This window comes from Rhododendron vialii, chromosome 13a, assembly GCF_030253575.1.
Source record: "Rhododendron vialii isolate Sample 1 chromosome 13a, ASM3025357v1".
NCBI classification, from domain to species: domain Eukaryota; kingdom Viridiplantae; phylum Streptophyta; class Magnoliopsida; order Ericales; family Ericaceae; genus Rhododendron; species Rhododendron vialii.
This window is the reverse complement of record NC_080569.1, coordinates 2,727,929-2,748,561: the sequence shown is the minus strand read 5'-3', so window position 1 is coordinate 2,748,561 and position 20,633 is coordinate 2,727,929. Positions and strand designations below refer to the sequence as shown.

At 35.8% G+C, this 20,633-nt stretch overlaps 1 protein-coding gene across 1 annotated transcript; it reads right to left on the bottom strand.

Annotated features, from left to right (window-relative positions):
- Positions 1–12,699: 12,699 nt before the first annotated feature.
- Positions 12,700–20,633, bottom strand: LOC131314402 (ent-copalyl diphosphate synthase 1-like). Its single transcript, XM_058342998.1, is given in 15 exon segments — positions 12,700–13,230; positions 13,673–13,888; positions 14,045–14,165; positions 14,332–14,453; positions 14,455–14,590; positions 14,704–14,802; positions 14,887–15,002; positions 15,178–15,404; positions 15,618–15,730; positions 15,803–15,923; positions 16,219–16,442; positions 16,991–17,183; positions 17,319–17,625; positions 18,510–18,559; positions 20,559–20,633. Coding segments are annotated over 13 exon segments (2,208 nt in total). The 5' UTR covers positions 17,617–17,625; positions 18,510–18,559; positions 20,559–20,633; the 3' UTR covers positions 12,700–13,008.

The following is a 20,633-nucleotide window of genomic DNA, read 5'->3' as shown; positions in this document are numbered from 1 at the left end:
GTAGACAATATTAAAATAATATCAGATCGTATGAAAAAATATTAATTTTTAGTGCATTTTTTTGACCCCATCTAAAAGCCTAGTGCAGCCGCCCATGGTTAGTAGCCATTCATCGTTTCATTTTCCTTCTTTAAAACCTGTATCATTATTATTTTTTGGTCATTCGTTAATCCTAATCTATTCTATCGATTTGGGTAGGGGGATGGTAGCTTACGGGAATCGAACATTTCTCATATGCATGGGAGTATAAGGGAGACACCAACTGCACTCCACTCTACTTGCAAAACCTTTATTATTTGATCATGTTTTTTCCGACGTTAATTCAACTTAATTTTTCTCGAAGATGGTCTGCTTAAATAAACGATTTGCTCCACCCATGACACAACTGAGCTTGGAATGAGCCCACAATAAGGGCTTCTACTTTATGAAACTAGTACAATAAGGAATTGGGATCCTCTCCGTTACTACTGCAGGATGGTCATGTTTAACTACTTTCTAGGTTCTTTCAGGCCCACTTTTATTTTTGGAATGAACAAGGCATAAGTTTTGACAAACCTAAAGACCATGAATCACGCAAAAAAAAATCAGGTTCATCGAATATCGATCAGTTACTTCAAAAACATATCAATCAATAATCCATGAACATGATTTTTTGGGCAGGTGATGATTTCATTGAAATCTAGAAAATGAACGGTTTAAATAATTTTAATAGGCTTAGGAATGACCCATCAAGTATATAGACAAAACCGTCTAACCCCACAAAGAGATCGAAGAGAATCTCTTTCCTATTATAGTAAGCACTTGTACCTCCCCCGTTGAATTTCTTGACAACTCTGTTAAGATATCTCAAGCAATTTTCATCTTTAGTTTCCATTAGCGCAAACGCGGTGGACGATGGAGAAGCGAAGAATGATCCATTTGGGAGCTGAAACTGAAGTAGCTTTTCCCAATCCAGGTCTGGCATACCTTCCAAGCTAAAGAGCAGCGTTGTGGGGATTCTGTGCATTACATCCTTTGGTATCCTATATATATTGCACAAACCGAATAATTACATACATCTATATCTATATAATAACGGAGCTCAATTTTTTAATCTTGTATACGTAGTTATAAATCTAAACCTTTTCATTTCTAAATCCTATGGTTAGCAAGAGTTATGAATTTCTATAATAAATCTAGACCATCCATGTTTTGCTACCAACGGCTAGGATCAATTTTCCAAACACTTACTTATCTAAAAAGAATGATTTTGGACTGATTTTATTTGTTATAGAAGCAGAACTTTAATTGATATATATGTGTGTGTGTGTGTGTGTGTGTCAATCAATGTTGATTTTATTTGTCGTGGAAGTAAAACTCATATATGGTAAAATTTTAATTGAGCGTTCAAGCCGTTTCCCGCACTAGTGTAACTATAATGTGCATGGGACCTATGTTTATTCTTTTCCGCACAAATAGTTTGAAGAAGGTCAAAATAGACATTCTATATACTCTCAGGGGAGAGTGCAATTATTTACTGTCTTGAAAAAGTGGGTCAACATTATCTAATCTCGTATGATCCACACCAGATCCGACTTCGATGGTCAAAACCATTACTTTTGGAAGAACTTATCTTGGAAACGTTTTTAAAAAATAAATACTTATTTTGTCACTTCTCATTAAAAAATAAGAAGGATCATTTTACAAAACCTAAATAAAAAATTCTTTTCACATTTTCAAATTCAAAAATAATGTAAATGAAAAAAAAAATCAATTTTTTTTGCACCGTATTAAAGATCTCAATGAAATCTATTAAACAAGATCCATAGTGGTAGGAAAATTATTTGCATAAACACATGATTTTTGAGCTTGAAGTTGCCTTATACAAAAAATAAGACTGTTGCTGTGATAATAGGCACCGGTGGAGGGAAATCGTAATGGCGGCCGCGCCCGGCCGTCTCCGGTCACCGAACTGCCGATCCGAGCCGTCCAAAAATTCAAAAAAAAATAAAAAATAAGGGGGCTCACGCCGGAATCAACAGCATTCGAGGTGTATAGGGTGCTTGATCCGAGCACCACTTTTCCGTGTACATATGATCAAGCACCCTACACGAAAAAGGGGTGCTTGGATCAAGCACCCTACACACCTCGGATGTCGTTGATTTTCGCGCCGGCCCCCTCGATTTTTTTTTTTGAATTTTTAGATGGCTCGGATCGTCTATCCGGTGGCCAGAGACGGCCCGGCACAGCCGTCGGTACGATTTCCCTCCCCGGCGCCCATTGGTACTAAGTAAATTCTAAAAAAATAAGTACCACCTTCTTACATTTTTGAAACAACCTTTATTATTGGACAAAAAATTAATTCTTATTTATTTTCTCGAACGGGCTCTTATTCTTGATCTGAATTTCTTACCCCATAGAAGTGTTATTTGATCATATGTTAGTATTATATTTACTATACGGTTGGTTACTCTGATATTTTTTTATTATTGTAGACAACCAATATCTATAGCAGTTCTGCTGACAAGTGTACCGGGAACAAGTTAAAGTTGCAATAAATATGAAATATTATCCAATATTTAATGTCATTTTTAAAAGAAAGTCAACAATAATGTGAAATGACTATCAAAATCCGCACACGAGATATTCATCAGCCGCATCGCCGACCCGCCGGAGCCACCAAAACACAACACCGCCTCCTGAAAACTGCTCGAAAGAACTCCCAACCGCTCGATCGAATGAGCGCAGAGACCAGACCCAAACCATGATATTCATCGGTAATAAAACCCTCCCACCGGAGACTAACACACGAAGAGGAAGCAGATCGTAGCAACCACGAACAAGAACCACTCTCGATCTCTGCCAACTGCCGGAAAAAGCACTTCGCCATTAAGCCCAAAACCAGGGTCACCCAACAGCGCCCACTGGTGACCTTCCACGCAAGCTGGAAACAGAGATTGAACAGAGAGGAACGATCGGAGAAGAGGAAAGGGAGGGACGAGGAGTAACAGGACCGAGAGAGAGAGAGAGCCCGGTGGGAGGAGAAAAGAGGCGGCGTCTCCCCCTGCAGAAACCCTAATATGAGGTGGTTCTAGAGAGAAGGGGAAGGTGAAAAGTAGTTTGGTACAATCGATGTTTTCAATAAGTTTTAATAAATGAAGAACAATGTCGATCATTAATTAAATTAAGTTAGTCCGGAAAGGATCCAAAAATATTAAGGCTCTGTTTGGAATCTAAAGAAAAAAAAGAAAAGAAAAAGAAAATCAAATAAAAGGAAAATAGGAAGGAAAATTTACTATTTACAAAACTAAAATTAAATTGTTATTTTCTTCCCTCTTTCTCTTCCCATCAAACAACAGAAGGAAATTTTTTTTAGGAACTTTGTAGTTAAGTGTTCATGTCAATTTGGTCCCTGTAGTTATAATTGGCTTGATTTACACTCTGTACTTTTCATTTTGTTTCAATTCGGTCCAATTACTAACTTCCGTTAGTCCGCTGTTAGTTCTTTAAATAGCAAAATCATATGGCCCCTTTTTTTGGGGTTAAAACAGACTCGTTCGGCTAAATAAAACAACTTCTTTATTTTTTGTTCTTATTCAATTTTTTTTTCGTATTTGTTAGTTTTTCGTCAATTTTTTGGGGGTTATTGCATCGTCATGACGAAAAGAATTTAAAAAGTAAAAAATTATTATTGAAATTCAATTTTTTTTGAATAAAGACGAAAAAATTGGCTTAGGTTTATTTTTCAACATTCCTAGTGAGGAATCAGTGCATGGGCCAAGTATAGGAAAATGAATGGAATGATAGGGCACTATTTTTTGTAACCACTTAGGCTGTTAAGTTAGGTTTATTGTAACCTAGTTGAGTGGTTTGTTATGTCTATGTATTAGGTTATGACATGGTAAATTTGGAATTGAGTTTATATAATATTCTGACTTTTGGACATGGTTATTTATCATGTTGTGACTTTTGAATCTATATAATGTTGTGACTTTTGGACATGGTTCTATATGCATTTTCAGTACTATGCGGAAAAATAAGGCATCTCAGTATTTGTCCACAAGTTGAACATGTGGACAATATCAATGGTTATGATGCCTCATGGCTGATCATGAAAATGCTGAATTTGATGACAACTTTTTGTAGAAAATTATAACCAGTTTTCTTCCCAAGTGCCTCTTTATCAATGGAGAATGAAAAAATGAGCTGTGTTTTGGTTCGGAGGTATATTAGGGCAAGAAGGGAATGAGTAACCCTATTCAGCTAAATACGCCAACTGGCCTTTTTTTTGTCCTTATTCAATTTTTTTTCGTATTTGTTAGTTTTTCGTCATTTTTTTTGAGAATTATTGCATCGTCATAACAATAGGAATTTAAAAAGTAAAAAATTACGATCGAAACCTAATTTTTTGGAATAAAAACAAAAATAAGCTAATGAGCCAATTTTTTCATCTTTATTCAAAAAAAATTGGATTTCGATCATAATTTTTTACTTTTTAGATTCCTCTCATCATGACAATGTAATAACCCCAAAAAAATTGACAAAAAGTTAACAAATACGAAAAAAATTTCAATAAGAATAAAAAAATAAGCCAGTTGGCTTATTTAGCCGAACGAGTCTATTTTAACTCCAAAAAAAAGGGCTATATGATTTTGTTATTTAAAGGACTAACGGAAGTTAGTAATTGGACCAAATTGAAACAAAATGAAAAGTACAGAATGTAAATCGAGCCAATTACAACTATAAGGACCAAATTAACACAAATACTTAACTACAGAGACTATTTCAATTTTTTCCCCTTTTTTCTAGTTTTCCTTTGTTTTTCTCAAGTTTCAAACAGAGCCTAAAAGTTCAATATTTCTCGTAAAAGGAGACTAGCCAGCCAAACTTCTCCTCTTTTACAAAAGAAGAATTAGGAGGAGTATTTGATTGAAAGCTACGTACCTCGTGAGCTTTAGATTTCTCCTGGCATAGATCTCCTGCAAGATAGGAGAATCGTCGACTGGGAGTTTGGTATTTAACTTGCGACCCATTTCTATAAGCGAAGGGAATGCTACTTCAAACCCAATTGTCATGTGCTCCGCATTTGCATCTTCTAGCTTCTGCATGTTTTCTTTGATAAATTCCATTCCTTTTATGACAACACCAATAAAGTTATGAAGTAGAAAAATAATAAAAATCAACTGAATATATATTACATCTCAAAAAAAAAAAAAAAACTGAATATGTGTGTGTGTGGAGCGGGGAGGATATTTTGTAGTTGCTCCATCTCATAATTTTAGTTGATTGGTCAATTAGTAATTCTTCGCACAATTCTCATTTTCCGGTTCTATTTTCAGTACATTTTAAATTAAATTTCAAATCTGAAAGTCACAATGGCTGACTAAGGTGTTCTTGAAAAGTTGCAAATTTTGAAACACAATCTTACGCCTTTAAATAATTGGATTTTTGGAAAGGGGCCAAAATTACAAGGAGGGAGATAGTATTTTTTTACTAATCCAAAATAAGTTATGTGTTAATGAAATTACCTGTTTTGCTTTTGTCCGGATGAATTTTCCAGGACTCTAGTGCAATTACACAAGCTAAAGTACTGATTAGTCGATCGTGAGGTTCGAACATCAAACTATCACCCCATGAACCATCCGGGAGCTGATTATTGGAAATCCATTGGAGACTTGTGGGAAACTGAGGGCCGCCATTACCGTGGATATCTTCAACTAGCGCTACCCATGCAGTGTCGTACGCTGATAAGCTTATATCTCCATCGTTCATCGACCCCAACATTGATCGTATGGAATCGATGTTTTCCTTGAGTACTTTGTTTCTTGCATTCACCTTTAATTCAAATATTATAACTACGTAAGTGTATTCGAGTTTTTTTCTCAGCAAGTATATTCTATTTATTGCCAAAGAAAAAAATGAGAGAAAGAGAGATCTGATTGTTCAAACCACCTCCAGAGCTTCTTCTCCCACTATGTGAGGTAGGAAAACATCTTTGTACTCTGCACATACGATCATGTTAGATGTATAAGAACTCTTTTCTTTTTTTAATCGAATAAAAGTAACATTTTATTACGGAAAAAAGAATTCCAACTAAAAGTTGAAAAATATATTCAGATGGAACAAAGCCTATTCACACCTATATGAACAAAGACCATTATACCTGATGGCCTAAAAGTCTAAATATTATAAATAAAGCCCAAAATACTAGATGACCAAAAACCCAAATCTTATAATTAAACACAGAAAAATAAACCTTACCCGCTAAAGTGAGCTAGGCCCATCCTGGGAAAACCTAAAACAAATCCTAATCTTTTAAAAAAATTCAAACCCTGGCGCCCCACCGTCGCCGCCCACAAAACAGTCTTCAATCACCAAAATTTGATCAGCCACCACCGGTAACCTCCAAGCCGCCCTTGGCCACCCACCAGAGAAACTTCACAGAGCACCGAACCACCTAAACTGCCGCAACAACTCACCCTACTGTTAGGCGAAGACCGTGACACCCAACAATGACCACAGCTGGAGCCACGCCGACTGAGCCGCTCCGTCACCAGAGACTGCCTTGCCGTTAGGCCAAAATTAGAGAAACCAAGGGATCATCGACTGGCAGCCAAAGAGAGGAAATGAGCTCAGACGAGAGGGAAAGAAGCAAGAGGAGAAGCCAAGAAGGAAATAGCTCAAAAGATAGGTAAGGGGTTCGAAAAAAAAGAGGGGCGAGGGATAGATCAAAAGGACCAAGAAGTCGACCGCAATGCCGCCCGAAATCTCCAAAAATGACCGCTATGATACCGCTGATTCAGCACCCAAAACAGTTGTTTTATTTGTTTAATGTGTCGTCTTATTTGAATTTTTTCAATATTTATTCATATTTTTATACTTTTTTGATTCGCCCTAAAAATTACGACAAAAAACTAAATACAAAGTTACAAAAAGTAAAAAGTACCAAAATAAATTTTAAACTTACAAGTTTACAAGAATGATAATATTCCTAAAAAATAATGGTAAGTTGTTAATTTTGACAAGAACAAGAACTTTTTTTCTTAGATTCTGCGTAAACTTGAATTGAGATGGCGAGTCTAGCAGAAAATTGAAGGAAAATGCAAACTAAACCACTTTGGATAATACTAATAAAAATGTTCATATAATCATAAAAAGTGCATAGCTATCCGCGAGTGCAATTTTGTTTACCCTCTTTTAAAAAGAGTGAACATTATCTTCTTTCTCATTGTTGAAATGGTGTGGATCCCACTACAAAGTGATGTCATGCTTACCATGAAATATATTTTTTGGTAAGCATAACATCATTTTGTGGTGGGATTCACATTATTTCAACCAATAAAAAGGATGGTAATATTCACCCTCTTAAGTGGAGGGTGAACAAAACTCAACTCGTTTCAAACTCGCAACCTCACAAGTAGAAGGGCAAGCCTTTACCACTGGAACAAGACACCCCAAATGATATATTCTCAGGAATCTAGCTAATAAAATACAAATGTGTGGGGACTATACAAACACAAGTTAAAAATTCTCGTAAACAAAGACCTAAATATCTCATGAAAATGTACCAATTTGTGATTTTTTTTTCCTTTGGGTCTCGCTAAGTTATACGAATTTTTTTTATAACGTATTTTATGAAAATGAATTGAGGATGGTAAACGTATATTCTGAATTATTATACACGGCTTTTTTTAGCTCTGAGGGGTGGTGTATTGGTCTTGACATGAGATGTATGTGTTTTCTGGTACATCTTAACAATCATGTTTATATACCTTACTTAACTTAACTTCTTCGATTCACAAAAAAAATTCCGATCATTTCATTGTCTTAATTGAATCCGCCCTTGAACGAAAGGATCTACTGTTTCAAAGAGGATTTCAAAAAGATACTCCATGTACCTTCCGTGCGAGGTTTATTTACAGCTTTGCACCGGAGACGAGGATTCTTATTAGCCCGTTGATCTTTAGGTCCAGCGTAGCACACACCTATCAGAGAGAGAGAGAGAGAGAGAGAGAGATTTGATGTTATAAGGCCATTTTGGCGTAATAAACCCCTTGTTTTTCAGTGGGGTAGATCCCCGCAGTTAACAAGTCGGTAGCATGCAAGGTGTAGAAGGACCCTTCTACGGAAACAGACATGGATACCGACCATGGCCACTGACGGTCACGCGGGATCTACTCCGGGTTCCGCACAGATGATTTGAACTGTCAATGATTTTAAAATAAAAAATTGAGTGAACCTGCAAAAAATCAGCTCAATCCAATATGTGTAGGTATTCGATCAAATCTTTCATTTGTTTCACAAATCCGGAATCGGAATGAAAACATGAAAGATTGGATCGAGTATCTACACATATTGGATTGAGCTGATTTTTCATGGTCCCACTTAATTTTTTATTTTAAAATTATTGAATGGCTCGGATCATCTATGTGGGGATGGGTCCCGCGTGGCCGTTGATACACATGGTTTGTTTCCTTAGAGTTCCCGGATGTAGAACTACCTTTGTAATCGATTTTTTTAAATTTTTCGCCATGTCAGGTTTCTTGCTCATTAATGGATGCTTTTATATTCGACCAATTTTTGCATCTTTCCTTTTTTGGATTTGAAAAACTTGACTAAAATTGTGTGGAGAAGCTGACAAAAAAGCTTCCTAGGCCATGAAAAAAAAAACAACAGATTTCATGTAGTCCCTAATCATTGAGGGTATGGGCAAAAAAAGATTGGAGACAGACTTAACATTTACAATATATACAAAATAACTGCTCTTAGAATACCATAAAAAAAAAAAAAACAAAAAAAAAACAACTTAAAAGGAGGGAAAAGAGCATACACAAGAGAGTATTCAAGGGTTTTTTGAGTGAGGATCGGATCTGGAGGATGTGAATGGAGGATTGAGTAGAAGAAGAGTAGCACATGTTTTGGATGTTTCTTTTGTTGTTATGGTTTTGCTTCTTGGAGAGGAAACTATATATAATAAGTTGGCCGGGAACGGGGATGGTGTTGTACGGGAATGGATCATTTAATAATATTTGGGACATCTTTATTTATTTTCAATTAGTTTTGAGGTGGACATAATTAAAAAGATGTAGAAATAGAACACGTGGTTGCTGAATTTCTTGATCAATTGGACTGGTCAAAGTCTCGAAAGCCCAACAAGGTTCTAATTGTGGATTATCCGATTTAGCAAAATTTGAACGAGCTCAGATTAAACCCAAACTTGATGGGCTGGAGTATTTTTGAGTTGTGGTGAAGACTCACAATCCCAAGGTTGTGATCAATAGTGGATTTGGGCCTAGTTCTTTTGTCTAGGCCTCAATTTAATGTTTTTGCCTTTTTAGGAAATATTTAGAAATTTGATAACTCTTACTGTATAATTCCGTAGACATTGGTTGGGGTTGTTGTCAAGAAGAGCCATTAGTTGTTAATTAGTCAGTTCATTAGTTGGTTTAGTTAGCTAAGTTGTGTTTATTATTGTACCAGCTGGCTCTAGTGATGTAAGCTTATGATGTGATGATGTAATCAATTCTGTTTGAGATCGTGCAAAAGATAGAAGCACTGATCTTTCCCTTTTGTAACACTCAAGTCAGAATGAAATAGAGAATGAAATAGAAATCAAGATTCCTCTCTATCTCTCTCTCTCTCTCTCTCTCTCTATTTCTTTATTTTGAGATGGACATAAAATTTCTACAGTTGTAACCACATTATTATGTAACTTTTAATCAATAATATTATTTGAGTTTATCTCTCTTCTTATGGATTCAAGAATTGCTCGATTCCAGATTCGTTAAAAAAATGGAAGATTGGGTCGACTACTTATGCATATCAGATTAAGTTGAATGTTTTTCGGACTCACTTGTTTTTTTTTAAAAATTATTAAACAGCTCGAATCATCCGTGTAGAATTCAGAATAAGCTCCACGTATCTGTCGGCGCCGGCTGTAGCAAAAGTCCCTTTGTGCTGCCCTTCTGCTTTTGTTTTCTTATGAACTAGGGAATCTTGTTTGTAGCTGGTATTTTCCCACGTACGATTTCTTGCATGTTTCTGCTTTTTGCTTTTTGAAAAGTCTAATACTTGTTTTGCTACACATAACTGGAATCTTTATGCACACAGAAAATGACTTGTGGGAACACATGCACACGCTTATGAACAAAAGGGGAGAAGGAGTGCCACCGACCGACATGTAAACGAGTCGAATCGAGCCGAACCTTATGATATTCGGGATCAGTTCATAAGGTGCAGGTCAGGCTCGAGTTCGGCTTGGACTCGATTCGAGCCTGGACTATAGAGTCCGAGTTCGGCTCGTCTAACATTTTTAAAATTTAGGCTCGGCTCGTTAAGGCTCGTTAAAGTTAACCGAGCCACGCAGGCTCAAGTTCGACCAATTTTTTTTTTTAAACTGTAGCAGATTAATTATCTCCCAATCCCTTTCACTAGAGCAGACCCACTTTTGAGTTTTGCACAAGAAGAAATCAGGGGTTAGTTTAGAGATTAAAGACACTGAAGAAGTTCTAATCGCCAGAAAGAAGAGAGTGCCCACTTCAAATCACCAGTAGAATACACATGTAGCCATACCCCAACAAAGAATCAAAGGAGGAGGCGGCGGCAGACCGGAGGCAGTTAAGACAGAGAAGGAGGCAGATTGAAGAGAAGGCAGATCGGAGAGGAGACGGCTTGACGTCGGTGAAGGATTAGAGGTGGTGATCGAGAGTGGAGAGCCGAGGGAGGCAGTGGAAGAAAGAGAATGGGAAACCCTAGTCCCTAGTTATTAACGTGTTTGGAGAAATGAGAATGAAGTACGTGAAGAATAAATTATATTCACTGTCGGTGTGTAAAACCCCACTTTTCCTACACTTGAGTAGTATAACATTTGAGGAGTATAACAAAGGAGAATGAAGTATATTTATACGCTTGAGGAGTATAACAATGGAGTAGTAGGTAGTAAAAACAATTCTTAAATCATACATACACCACTAAAATATATTATAATATTTGTATTGGAATCCAGGACCTCCGAATCTCTCTGCGCTCGTGCTACCAACTAGACTAACCCACATGTTGATTTAAATAGGATAAATAATAATATTAATACTATACAAATCGGCTTGTATCGCGGATGGGAGGGTTATGAAAGTTTCTCAAGCGCCCCAAAATTGGCACACAAATTTATTATTGTGCGGACTAAAAGTTCTCCGCCTCTCCTTTGTGCATGTCACCATCTTCTTGCCATGTCATTATCCACGTCTCCCACTTTATAACATAGAAAGAAAAAGCATGTTATTGGTGATTTGGTCACACTAATAATTAACATTTTGAATACATGCACTAATAATTGGTACCTATTATTATGTGTCTAATGATAGTCGGTCACCATAGATTGACTTTGGCATGGCGTAACAGTATTCATTTTGCGTTTAGTTTTCACTTAATTTTCAGATACAAGGATAGCATTAATTACTCCATATATCCGTCCCCATTTTTAGAATTCAGTATTCCATTTTGAACTATTAATAAGCGTCCATTTTGTAAAATTAGTGGGTAAAAGTTGATGCATTGTCTATTTTATTTCTAAAAGTATATTCCATTTTGAAAAGTTAGTGAATAAAAGTGTAATGATGATGGATAAGTAAGAAAAGTGAAGGAAAAAATTGATGTGTAAGGTATAATGATGATGTATTTTTAATAAGTTGGAGTTACGAAACAAGACACTTAAAAAGGGACAGATGGAATAATTAATTATCATGTGACGTTTAAAAGAAATCTAGTATCCCTTAATTACCTCGTTTGATTCGTGGACTGAAAATGATGGAATTAATAGTTCCTGGACTATTTGTCCTAGATTAATTTTATCCCATCCCATATTTGATTCGGATGGGATTATTTATGGGATAAGGAATAGTAATTTTTTTTTAAATTTTGAAAAACATTTTTCGAAAAAAGAAAGTTTTGAAAAAGTAACATTTTAAAAATAATAATTTTCGAAAATATTTTTATTACAAAACAATTTGGGAAAAGTTTTTTTTTTGAACTAATTTTTGAAAATAAAAAACAATTTTCTTTAAAAAGTTGAAAATCTGTTTTTGGAAAGAAAAAAAAACTAGTTTTTGAAAACATTTTTCAAACAAAATAGTTTTTGAAATCATTTTTTAAGAAAAGAAAGTTCTATCAAAAAATAATACTATTAAAGAAAGTTTTTCGTATTTTTTAACAAAAATAATATTTGAAAAAAAAGAAAGTTTTGAAAATAGTTTTTTTTTTTTAGTTTTTTAAAACTTTTGAAAAATAAGAAAGTTTTGAAAATATATATATATTTTTAAAAGTTTAGTTAAAACATTTTCAGAAATTAATATTAAAGAAAATAATTCTGAAAATACTATTTGACATCAATCTCAATATCATCAAAATATTTTTGAAAATAATCTCTTCTTTATTAATTCTACGTAATCTCACCTCTCCCCTAGGATAATATAGTATCCCCATATAAAGATATAAAATTAATCATGGGATTAATAATCCCGATAGTCATCTCGGAAACCAAACGTGAGATAATTCAAGATTAGGGACAATTAGTCCCATCCAGATAGTTAATCCACAGATCAAACGAGGCCATGTACAATCTTATTAGTTACTATTACTCTAGACGAAATTGCAGCGTGATTTACATTTTAATCTGTCTTCATGAAACATGGTTTGCTATGAGAGAGAGAGAGAGAGAGAGAGAGAGAGAGAGAAGGATTTCCATAGAACTCATCAAATACTTTTGGAGTTTTACACTCTACACAAATGACAAAACACACATGAAGCTGCATTTGAGAGGAATTCACCACTCCCTCTCACACACAATTAAGTCCCTCGATCACTAGGTTTGATCCTCTCTTACCCCTTGTAGGAACTCTTTCTAACTCTTCCTCTCCCGTGCATACTTTATTGCAATACACACAAAATACTACTAGCATATATATCTAACTACCTGTGCAACTCCCAGCTCTTAATCCGCCGCCGCGGATGCCTTATTATTTTTTCGTACAAATATCAAATTACTGCTGGCTCAAATAGTACTTTGGCAATATGAAAATCAATAGTTGCAGGAGTGAAATAGGCAGCATAATAGTAAGACTTTGCCACTGCAAGAAAGGTTTGCTTGATAACAGGGTCGATGTCATCATCTGAGGAAGCACAAAGTACTAATTGCACTAGTTCTTGCATGTCTGATTCGATCTGGAGGGTTGTATTGAACTCGTCATTGTCATGAATCTGCTCACATAAACAGAACAAAGTAATAACAATCAAATAAACAATCGCTGATGCATGCAGCCAACCATTTGAGAAATTTTTTTATGTTTTCAGTTACAACTTAGGTTAATTTCGGGGCTCTCGTGGGCTTTTGGTTTTCTATCCTGAATGATGCTTCTTTGGTTTCCTAACTTTGATCGTCTAGTTTAATAGTATTCTTTTCCATTTGACCTAAAAAAAAATACTCCGTATTAATTTGCCTAGTTATCTTTGTACAAGTCTTAGGATATTTAAAAATTCAAATTACTTTCGTATTTTGTTGTGATTTTTTATTTGGTTCCAAAATTTTGAGCTTTAATATAAACACAACATTGTAATGGTAGGATCACAGTGTATTTTGATGAATTCTTTTGATATTTTAAGGAATCAATAGATTCGATTATAACTTGATTAATAATTTTACCTTGTTGCGTGACAGTTTTTGGTACTGAAATTGCAAGAGTTGGTTGCAGACTTCATTGGTCACGTCGGAGAGATGCTTGTGCCGAGGGTGGGAGAGTTGTGATAGCTGCTCAGGTGCTCTACAATCGGCGCATAAGTTTATCGTGCGCACTACTAGTTCTGCTTCTCTTCTGTGCATGTCACCTTCATCTTGCCATGTCAGTATCCACATCTCCCACTTTACCCAGCAATAGAAAAGGGAGGGGGGGTGAAAGCTATGTTATTTATTATTCAAACTTTGCGCAGATGAGAACCAATTTGATAAGGTAGACAAGAAATAAATGAAAGAGAGAAATTCTGTGTTATGGAGTAGTACTATCTATAGAAGACTTACAGCCTGATGTAAGTTGTCGCGAATGTCTTCACCGTGGGTTAGTTGTGCATCAACCAAGAGTTGATTTAGCGTTCTTAGCAGTATCGGGACAAATCTTTGTCCCAGTATTGTTTCCTTGTGCCTGTAAAGTACAAAACTAAAGATTAGCTTATATCCACATGCGCCAATGTTTTTAACATTTCATGTTCTTGAATGACTCAATACCATGTTCGATCCAATATTCTACGTATATAGTATCCGTGAATACCAACTTGTTTTTAGCGGTGCAGAGATGACTTCGTACTTACCACATGTTATTCGCACAGTCTTCATTCCTTCCAATCTCTCTGAATTCACGAAGAAATGTTCTTCGATGCTCAATAGAGTTTCCTTCATTTTCAAAATATGATACAATCGTTTCCATTAATTATGATCTTTGTTTTAGCCCATGCGAGTCGTTCTTTGGACTTCTCTGGTTCAAATATACTCACGGTGGCCAAATAATATGCAAAAAGTAAGTTCTTTCCACACGTGCCAAACTCTCCAAGATAGCATTCTGCGTACCATCTGTACGTACAAAGTACTCCGTATATATCTTTAATAACTTTGGTCACAAAGAATATCGATGTTCCAAATATGCAACAAATTAAGATGGTGGAAACAAGGGGATAGGATCATACTTTTGAATGGCATCCCATTCCAGCAAATGCAGTGCTTGGCAGTTTTTATAGTCCAATTTTGCAAGCTCCAAATATTTGTTGTTGTTAACGTTAGGCAACCTATGGGAAAATGACAAACCAAAAAAACCACTCATTCAAACAAACCGGTTTTTGTTTCATCAGCCGTAAGTGAAAAGTAATTACCTGTACAAGGTCTTGCCAATCCAGACATCATCTGCACCACCATATTGGTCCAAGTAGAACCTCGTCTCCACCCGAGGTAAGCTAGCATACCATGGCACGTCCAGAGCATATCCCACCTGATATAAGATCGATCACGAATTTTTTGTACAAAATTACTTCTCTTACCTAGTGTTGTGTCCGTTCAATGCACAGGGAAAAAAAATCACATGGGTGTTTCTTTCGATCTCATGTGTTGAACAGGTATAACGCTAGTTGATAAACAGAGTGCAAGTATCAAAATCACATTCGTACCTCACCGGGTAAGTCCTTGGCTATTACCCATTTATCTAGGAGCTTGTTGCTGGCTTGTTTCTCTCTCAAGAATTTGGATGCGAATTTATTGGCATCCTCAAGGATTTTTTCTTCTGGAAACAGAACCTGAGAAGCCCTATACAGGCTATACATTGGAGTTACTCCCTGAGTTGACTGCCCAGCAAGGCAGAAGAACTCCCCATCCTTCTCAAAATGCCGAAACACATCTGCCGCGCGAGAAAAAAAGAGAGATGCAAAGCCAAGAGTAATAACTTAGGTACTCCTATCTGGTTTGAGATCTCTACAAATTCCCTTATTTTGGATCCTCTGTTGTACTGTAATCAGTTAACCATCCTTTTTGAGAGAAACTGGGAAAGTTGATTAAAGATTTAAAAAAGTTGAGAAAAAAGGACTTTTGAGAAGCCAAGCACTAAACTTACCAGCGGAAACTTGGTAGCCGTGTAGTCGTAAAAGCCTAAAACCCATGGCTGTGTCGTCTACGTCATGAATGGTAGAATTGCTCGCTGAAAAAACTCCTTGCTCGGTCCAAGATCTGAATTTTAACTTAGTCATTGCACTAACCTTTCACATGTAATTTGACTACATAAGTTGATTTTAAATATACCTATAGACGTAATCCAAACATTCTGTAACCTCCGATTGGAAATACTGGGAAATTCCAAGGCGTTGGAGCTTATCAACAGCCCATAGGCGCTCATATATGTCCACGGGGTAAACACTGGGAACTGAATATTAAGAAAAACAGGTGCTAGAATAACTATAGAGAAGTAAAATCTCAAATTAAAGCGAGTTTTGGACAACATGTCATGTGGATGTGGCAAACCCCCGACATAAAAAGCAATGTGCGGTCCTTGTGTGTTGTGAGGGTGGTGGTCCTGGTTTGATGATTCGATCGTGTTTGTTCAGTAAAGATCATTCGATCATGTTGTTAACTAGCAATGTCGATCCAAGTTAATTGAGCTCGATGGAGTGAGCCCACATCGCCTGTAGTACTGCAAAGTGGTATAAGCACTTAATTACCTCCCCCATCGACGAATGTTTCAACAGTTGTGCTAAGATATCTCAAGCAATTTTCATCTTTGGTCTGCATTAATGCAAACGCGGTGGAAGATGGAGAAGTGCAGAATGATCCATCTGGAAACTGGAACTTTAGTAGCTTTTCCCAATCCAGGTCTTGGTCTTGCATTCCTTCCAGGCTATAGAGCAGTAGTGTGGGCACCCTGTGCATTATGTCCTTTGGTATCCTATATATATAAATATATTGCACAAACCAAATAATCACATATTACTTGTGTGTATTCCAAAACAGGATCACCAAAATGGTCAAAATTACTGTAATAGACAATATTCCATATACTCTCTTCTTACAAGTATCCAAATCTTCATCATTAAAAACACCACCAACCCCGCCGTCTTTGCAACGGCTCTGCCTGGTATAATGTAATTTGAATTGGTTGCCTTGTATAATTAGGTTTTTTTTTCTTCCTGTTTTTGAACTAAATGGGGATGAGATGAGGAGGGAGAGGGGTGGAGGAGCATGTCTATGAGTAATGAACAATAAGCATGTCTAATTAATGGTCTTTTAGCTAAGGGTTCTAATTGGCTTATGTTTATAGATGAGGGGGTCTGTTTGTCCCCTTTTAAGATCGAGAGACTGAGAAAAGTCAATAGATGATGAGGTCTCCATGAAATTCTTTGCGAATAGATTGATACGCTTGCAATTGGGCTTTCGAAAACTACCAACAATATATGTTTAGGGAAGAATTAATTACTTCAATCGAAAACTACGTACCTTGCAAGTTTCAGATTTCTCCGGGCACAGATCTCCTGTAATGCTATATGAGAATCATGATCAACTGGGACTTTGATATCTAACTTGCGACCGATTTCTATAAGCGAAGGGAATGCAACTTCAAAGCCACACAGCATGTTCTCCTCATTCTCATCTTCAAGCTTGTGCATGTTTTCTTTGACGAATTCCATTCCTTTTTTCGACCGAAAACACACACCAGTAAGTCACAAATTTGATAGATAAACAGTTCACGAATTGAACGCGTGCAGTATAGGGAAATTAAAGGTCACATACTATATAAGTATTTTAGTACTGTTGAATTACTTACCTTTTTTGGTTTTGTCCGGATGAATGTTCCATGATTTTAGTGCAATTACACAAGCTAAAGTACTGATTAATCGATCACTAGCTTTGAATATCAAAGCGTCACCCCATGAACCATCGGGGAGCTGATTATTAGAAATCCATTCAAGGCATTTGGGGAACTGAGGACCACCATTTCCGTGGAGATCTTCAACTAGAGCTACCCATGCGGTATCATAAGCCGATATGCTCACACGACCTCCATCGTTCATAGACCCCAACATCGATTGTATAGAATCCACGCGTTCCTTTATTTTGCCCATTGAATTCACCTTTGGAATCACATCAAGTACTGTAAGTACCGCATTTTAATACCGTAATATATATATCCAGAGCGGGCTCTCATATTTGTGGAGTCTAAAGCGAACTTTCTAATTGGCCCTTCAAATCTCTATATGCTTTGCGTACTTGAAAATAGTTAGAAACAAAAAAGGCTTCATAAAGAAGTCAATATATACTTGCACTAATTAAAGATCATAAATAGCCAAAATTAAGTACCATTAACAATTCCGAATACTATAATCTAAATATAACTCATCTCGCATTTTTAGCTGCAAATGTGCTACTTAAAATTGTAAAATCAAGTTTTACCACCACAACACTTTCAATAGATTACATAGCCAATTTATATTCAATCTACACTGTCAGAAAATCGAAAGACATGCTTATTTATCGATTTTTTTGGTTCCTAGAACTCTGCGGATATACTACTCTCTACGGATCCTAAAAAATGAACGGTTCAAATTACAAGAAAAAAAAGTTTGGAGAAGCCTACAGGCGATGATGAAAATCGTGGGGTTTCCACCGGTGGTGGGAAGAATTTACGCTCATAATTATCTCATGTTTGGATCTTTCCACTCGGATCTACTTTTAATTGGGCTTTAAAATATTTTTAACTTAACTTTTATGTAGGCCTCAGTTACATGTGAGCCTATAAAATTCAGGGCCCCAAAGTCAAACTCTGCATATATCGTCATCAAAAAAAAATTATGGAAAAATAATGGCCTAGGACGTGTTTTGATAATTAATACCCGCTAAGAATATGTTGAGATCATTTGATAATGCTGAAAATGTCATTGACAGATATTATTAATTATCAAAACACGTTTTTGGCAGTTATTTTCTCAATTATTAGGGGGGGAGGGGGGGAAACTACCTCATGGGCTTTTTCTCCTTCTATGTCATGTCTGAAAGCATCTCTGTACTCTGCACATACGTGAATTGTAGAATGCGTATAAAACACTTATTATTATTGATCACAAGAGAAACTTTAGCAGAGTAGATCGTATCAATTGTCACCTTTACCTAATTTCTCTTCTGAAAAGAATGAAAAATTAATAAAATAAATAAGTTTACGTACCTTTTATACAATCTGATATGTATATTTAATGTATCAGGGTCGAAGGCATATGGGTCAAATGGGACCACTTTACCCCCACTCAATTTTCCATTATCCCTAATAACAATTGCTAATGGATTGTAAAATAATTACTAAATTTGACCCCATTGACGTTTTGATATTGCCCGAAACACTTCACCTTATAGGTATAAAATTGCCCCTAAAATTCAATACTGCCCATGCGCTCTCTCTTCTCGCTAGCTCTTAGTTAGTTTATTGGCTTTTAGCTTCTTCGTTTTCAGTTTTTCCTAGTTTCTTCTGGCTACTAGTTTCTTTTTCTGTAGGTTTTATTATTGTGTTTTCTGTTTAGACTGGGCCCTATTATTCATGTTTTCTAGTTAGTCTATAATTCCTTAATTATTATGCATATTTTTCTAATTAAGTTGCTTATGTTTCTTAATCACCAAGTCTTGTAGCCTATATAAAAGCATGTTATGATAGACCTATGCTTTAGACACATAAACGACAGCAAGTTTCTTGTCAATTACTTTTCTAACAACATAGATGACTGTAAATGATTTTTCAAGAAAGTTCATTTCCAAGGCTTGCTTTTGCATAACCAAACACCGGAAGTGATCGTAAAATAGATCAAACCAGCGGAGCTTAAAAGCACAAAAATGTTGGGAGGAAAGAAGAATGAATGTACCCGAGAAAGTATTTAACGGTTGTTGAGCCGCAGTCAATGACGATCGCATCTGGAGGATGAGGTTGAAGGATTGAGTAGAAGAAGACATGTTGTCTGTGTTTTTTAGTACGTAGTTGTTTTTGGTCTGAGAGAGTAAGGTCCTGTTTGGCTAAATAAGCCAACTGGCTTATTTTTTGTCTTTATTCAAATTTTTTTCATGTTTGTTAGTTTTTTCGTCAATTTTTTAAGAATTATTATATCGTCATGACGAAAGAAATCTAAAAAGTAAAAAATTATTATCGAAATCCATTTTTTTTAATGAAGACGAAATAATTGGCTTATTGGTTTAATTTTGTCTTTATTCAAAAAAATTAGGTTTTGATCGTAATTTTTTATTTTTTAGATTCCTCTTGTCATGACAATGCAATAATCCCTAAAAAATGACAAAAAACTAACAAATACGAAAAAAATTTGAATAAGAACAAAAAAAAAAAGCTCATTAACTTATTTAGCCGACCGGGGCATAAGCTATGTATGGTGAGCGAAGGAAGGCGGGAGGACTTTAGAGAGACAGAAAGGGGAAAGTTGTTCACGGGGCCTTAGGTGAAATGTCTAGGCTTCGCTTGTGTTTGGTTAGCATTTTAGTTTAATTTTAGTTTAGTTTTTCAATCACTACCCTATTTTTTTTCCAATCATTACCCAATTTCTCCAATTGTTATTTTCTCATCTCTCTCTATTTCGCTCCAATCATTACCCATCTCTCAATCATTACCATATTTCTCTCTCCACCTACTACCAAAAATAAACTAAATTAAAATTTCAACCAAACAAAGCTGGCGCCGAGTCTTCTTTATTACTTGGTTTATATTATTATTATTCAACAACTATTTAAAATTTATTTTTCTTTCTTTTTTTTTTAAGCAAAATCGATAATCAAGCTTTTAAAATCACGTCGTTTATCCTCAAATACAGGTTTTATCTCCATTTATTTTGCAATATTCTCTTTAGATGTCGCTTTTAAAATCATGTCGTTTATTCTCAAATACATGTTCTATCTCCATTATTTGTACTACGTGAACAAATAATATCATAGTACCAATTATTACCTTCGGTACTCCTTTTCAAGAATATTTAAGAAAAAGGCCCCTTTCAAAGAGAATTTCAAAAAGAAAGTCCAGTACCTTCTGTACGAGGTTTAGGTACAACTTTGCACTGGAGACGAGAATTATTATTAGCCCGTTCATCTTTAGGTCCAA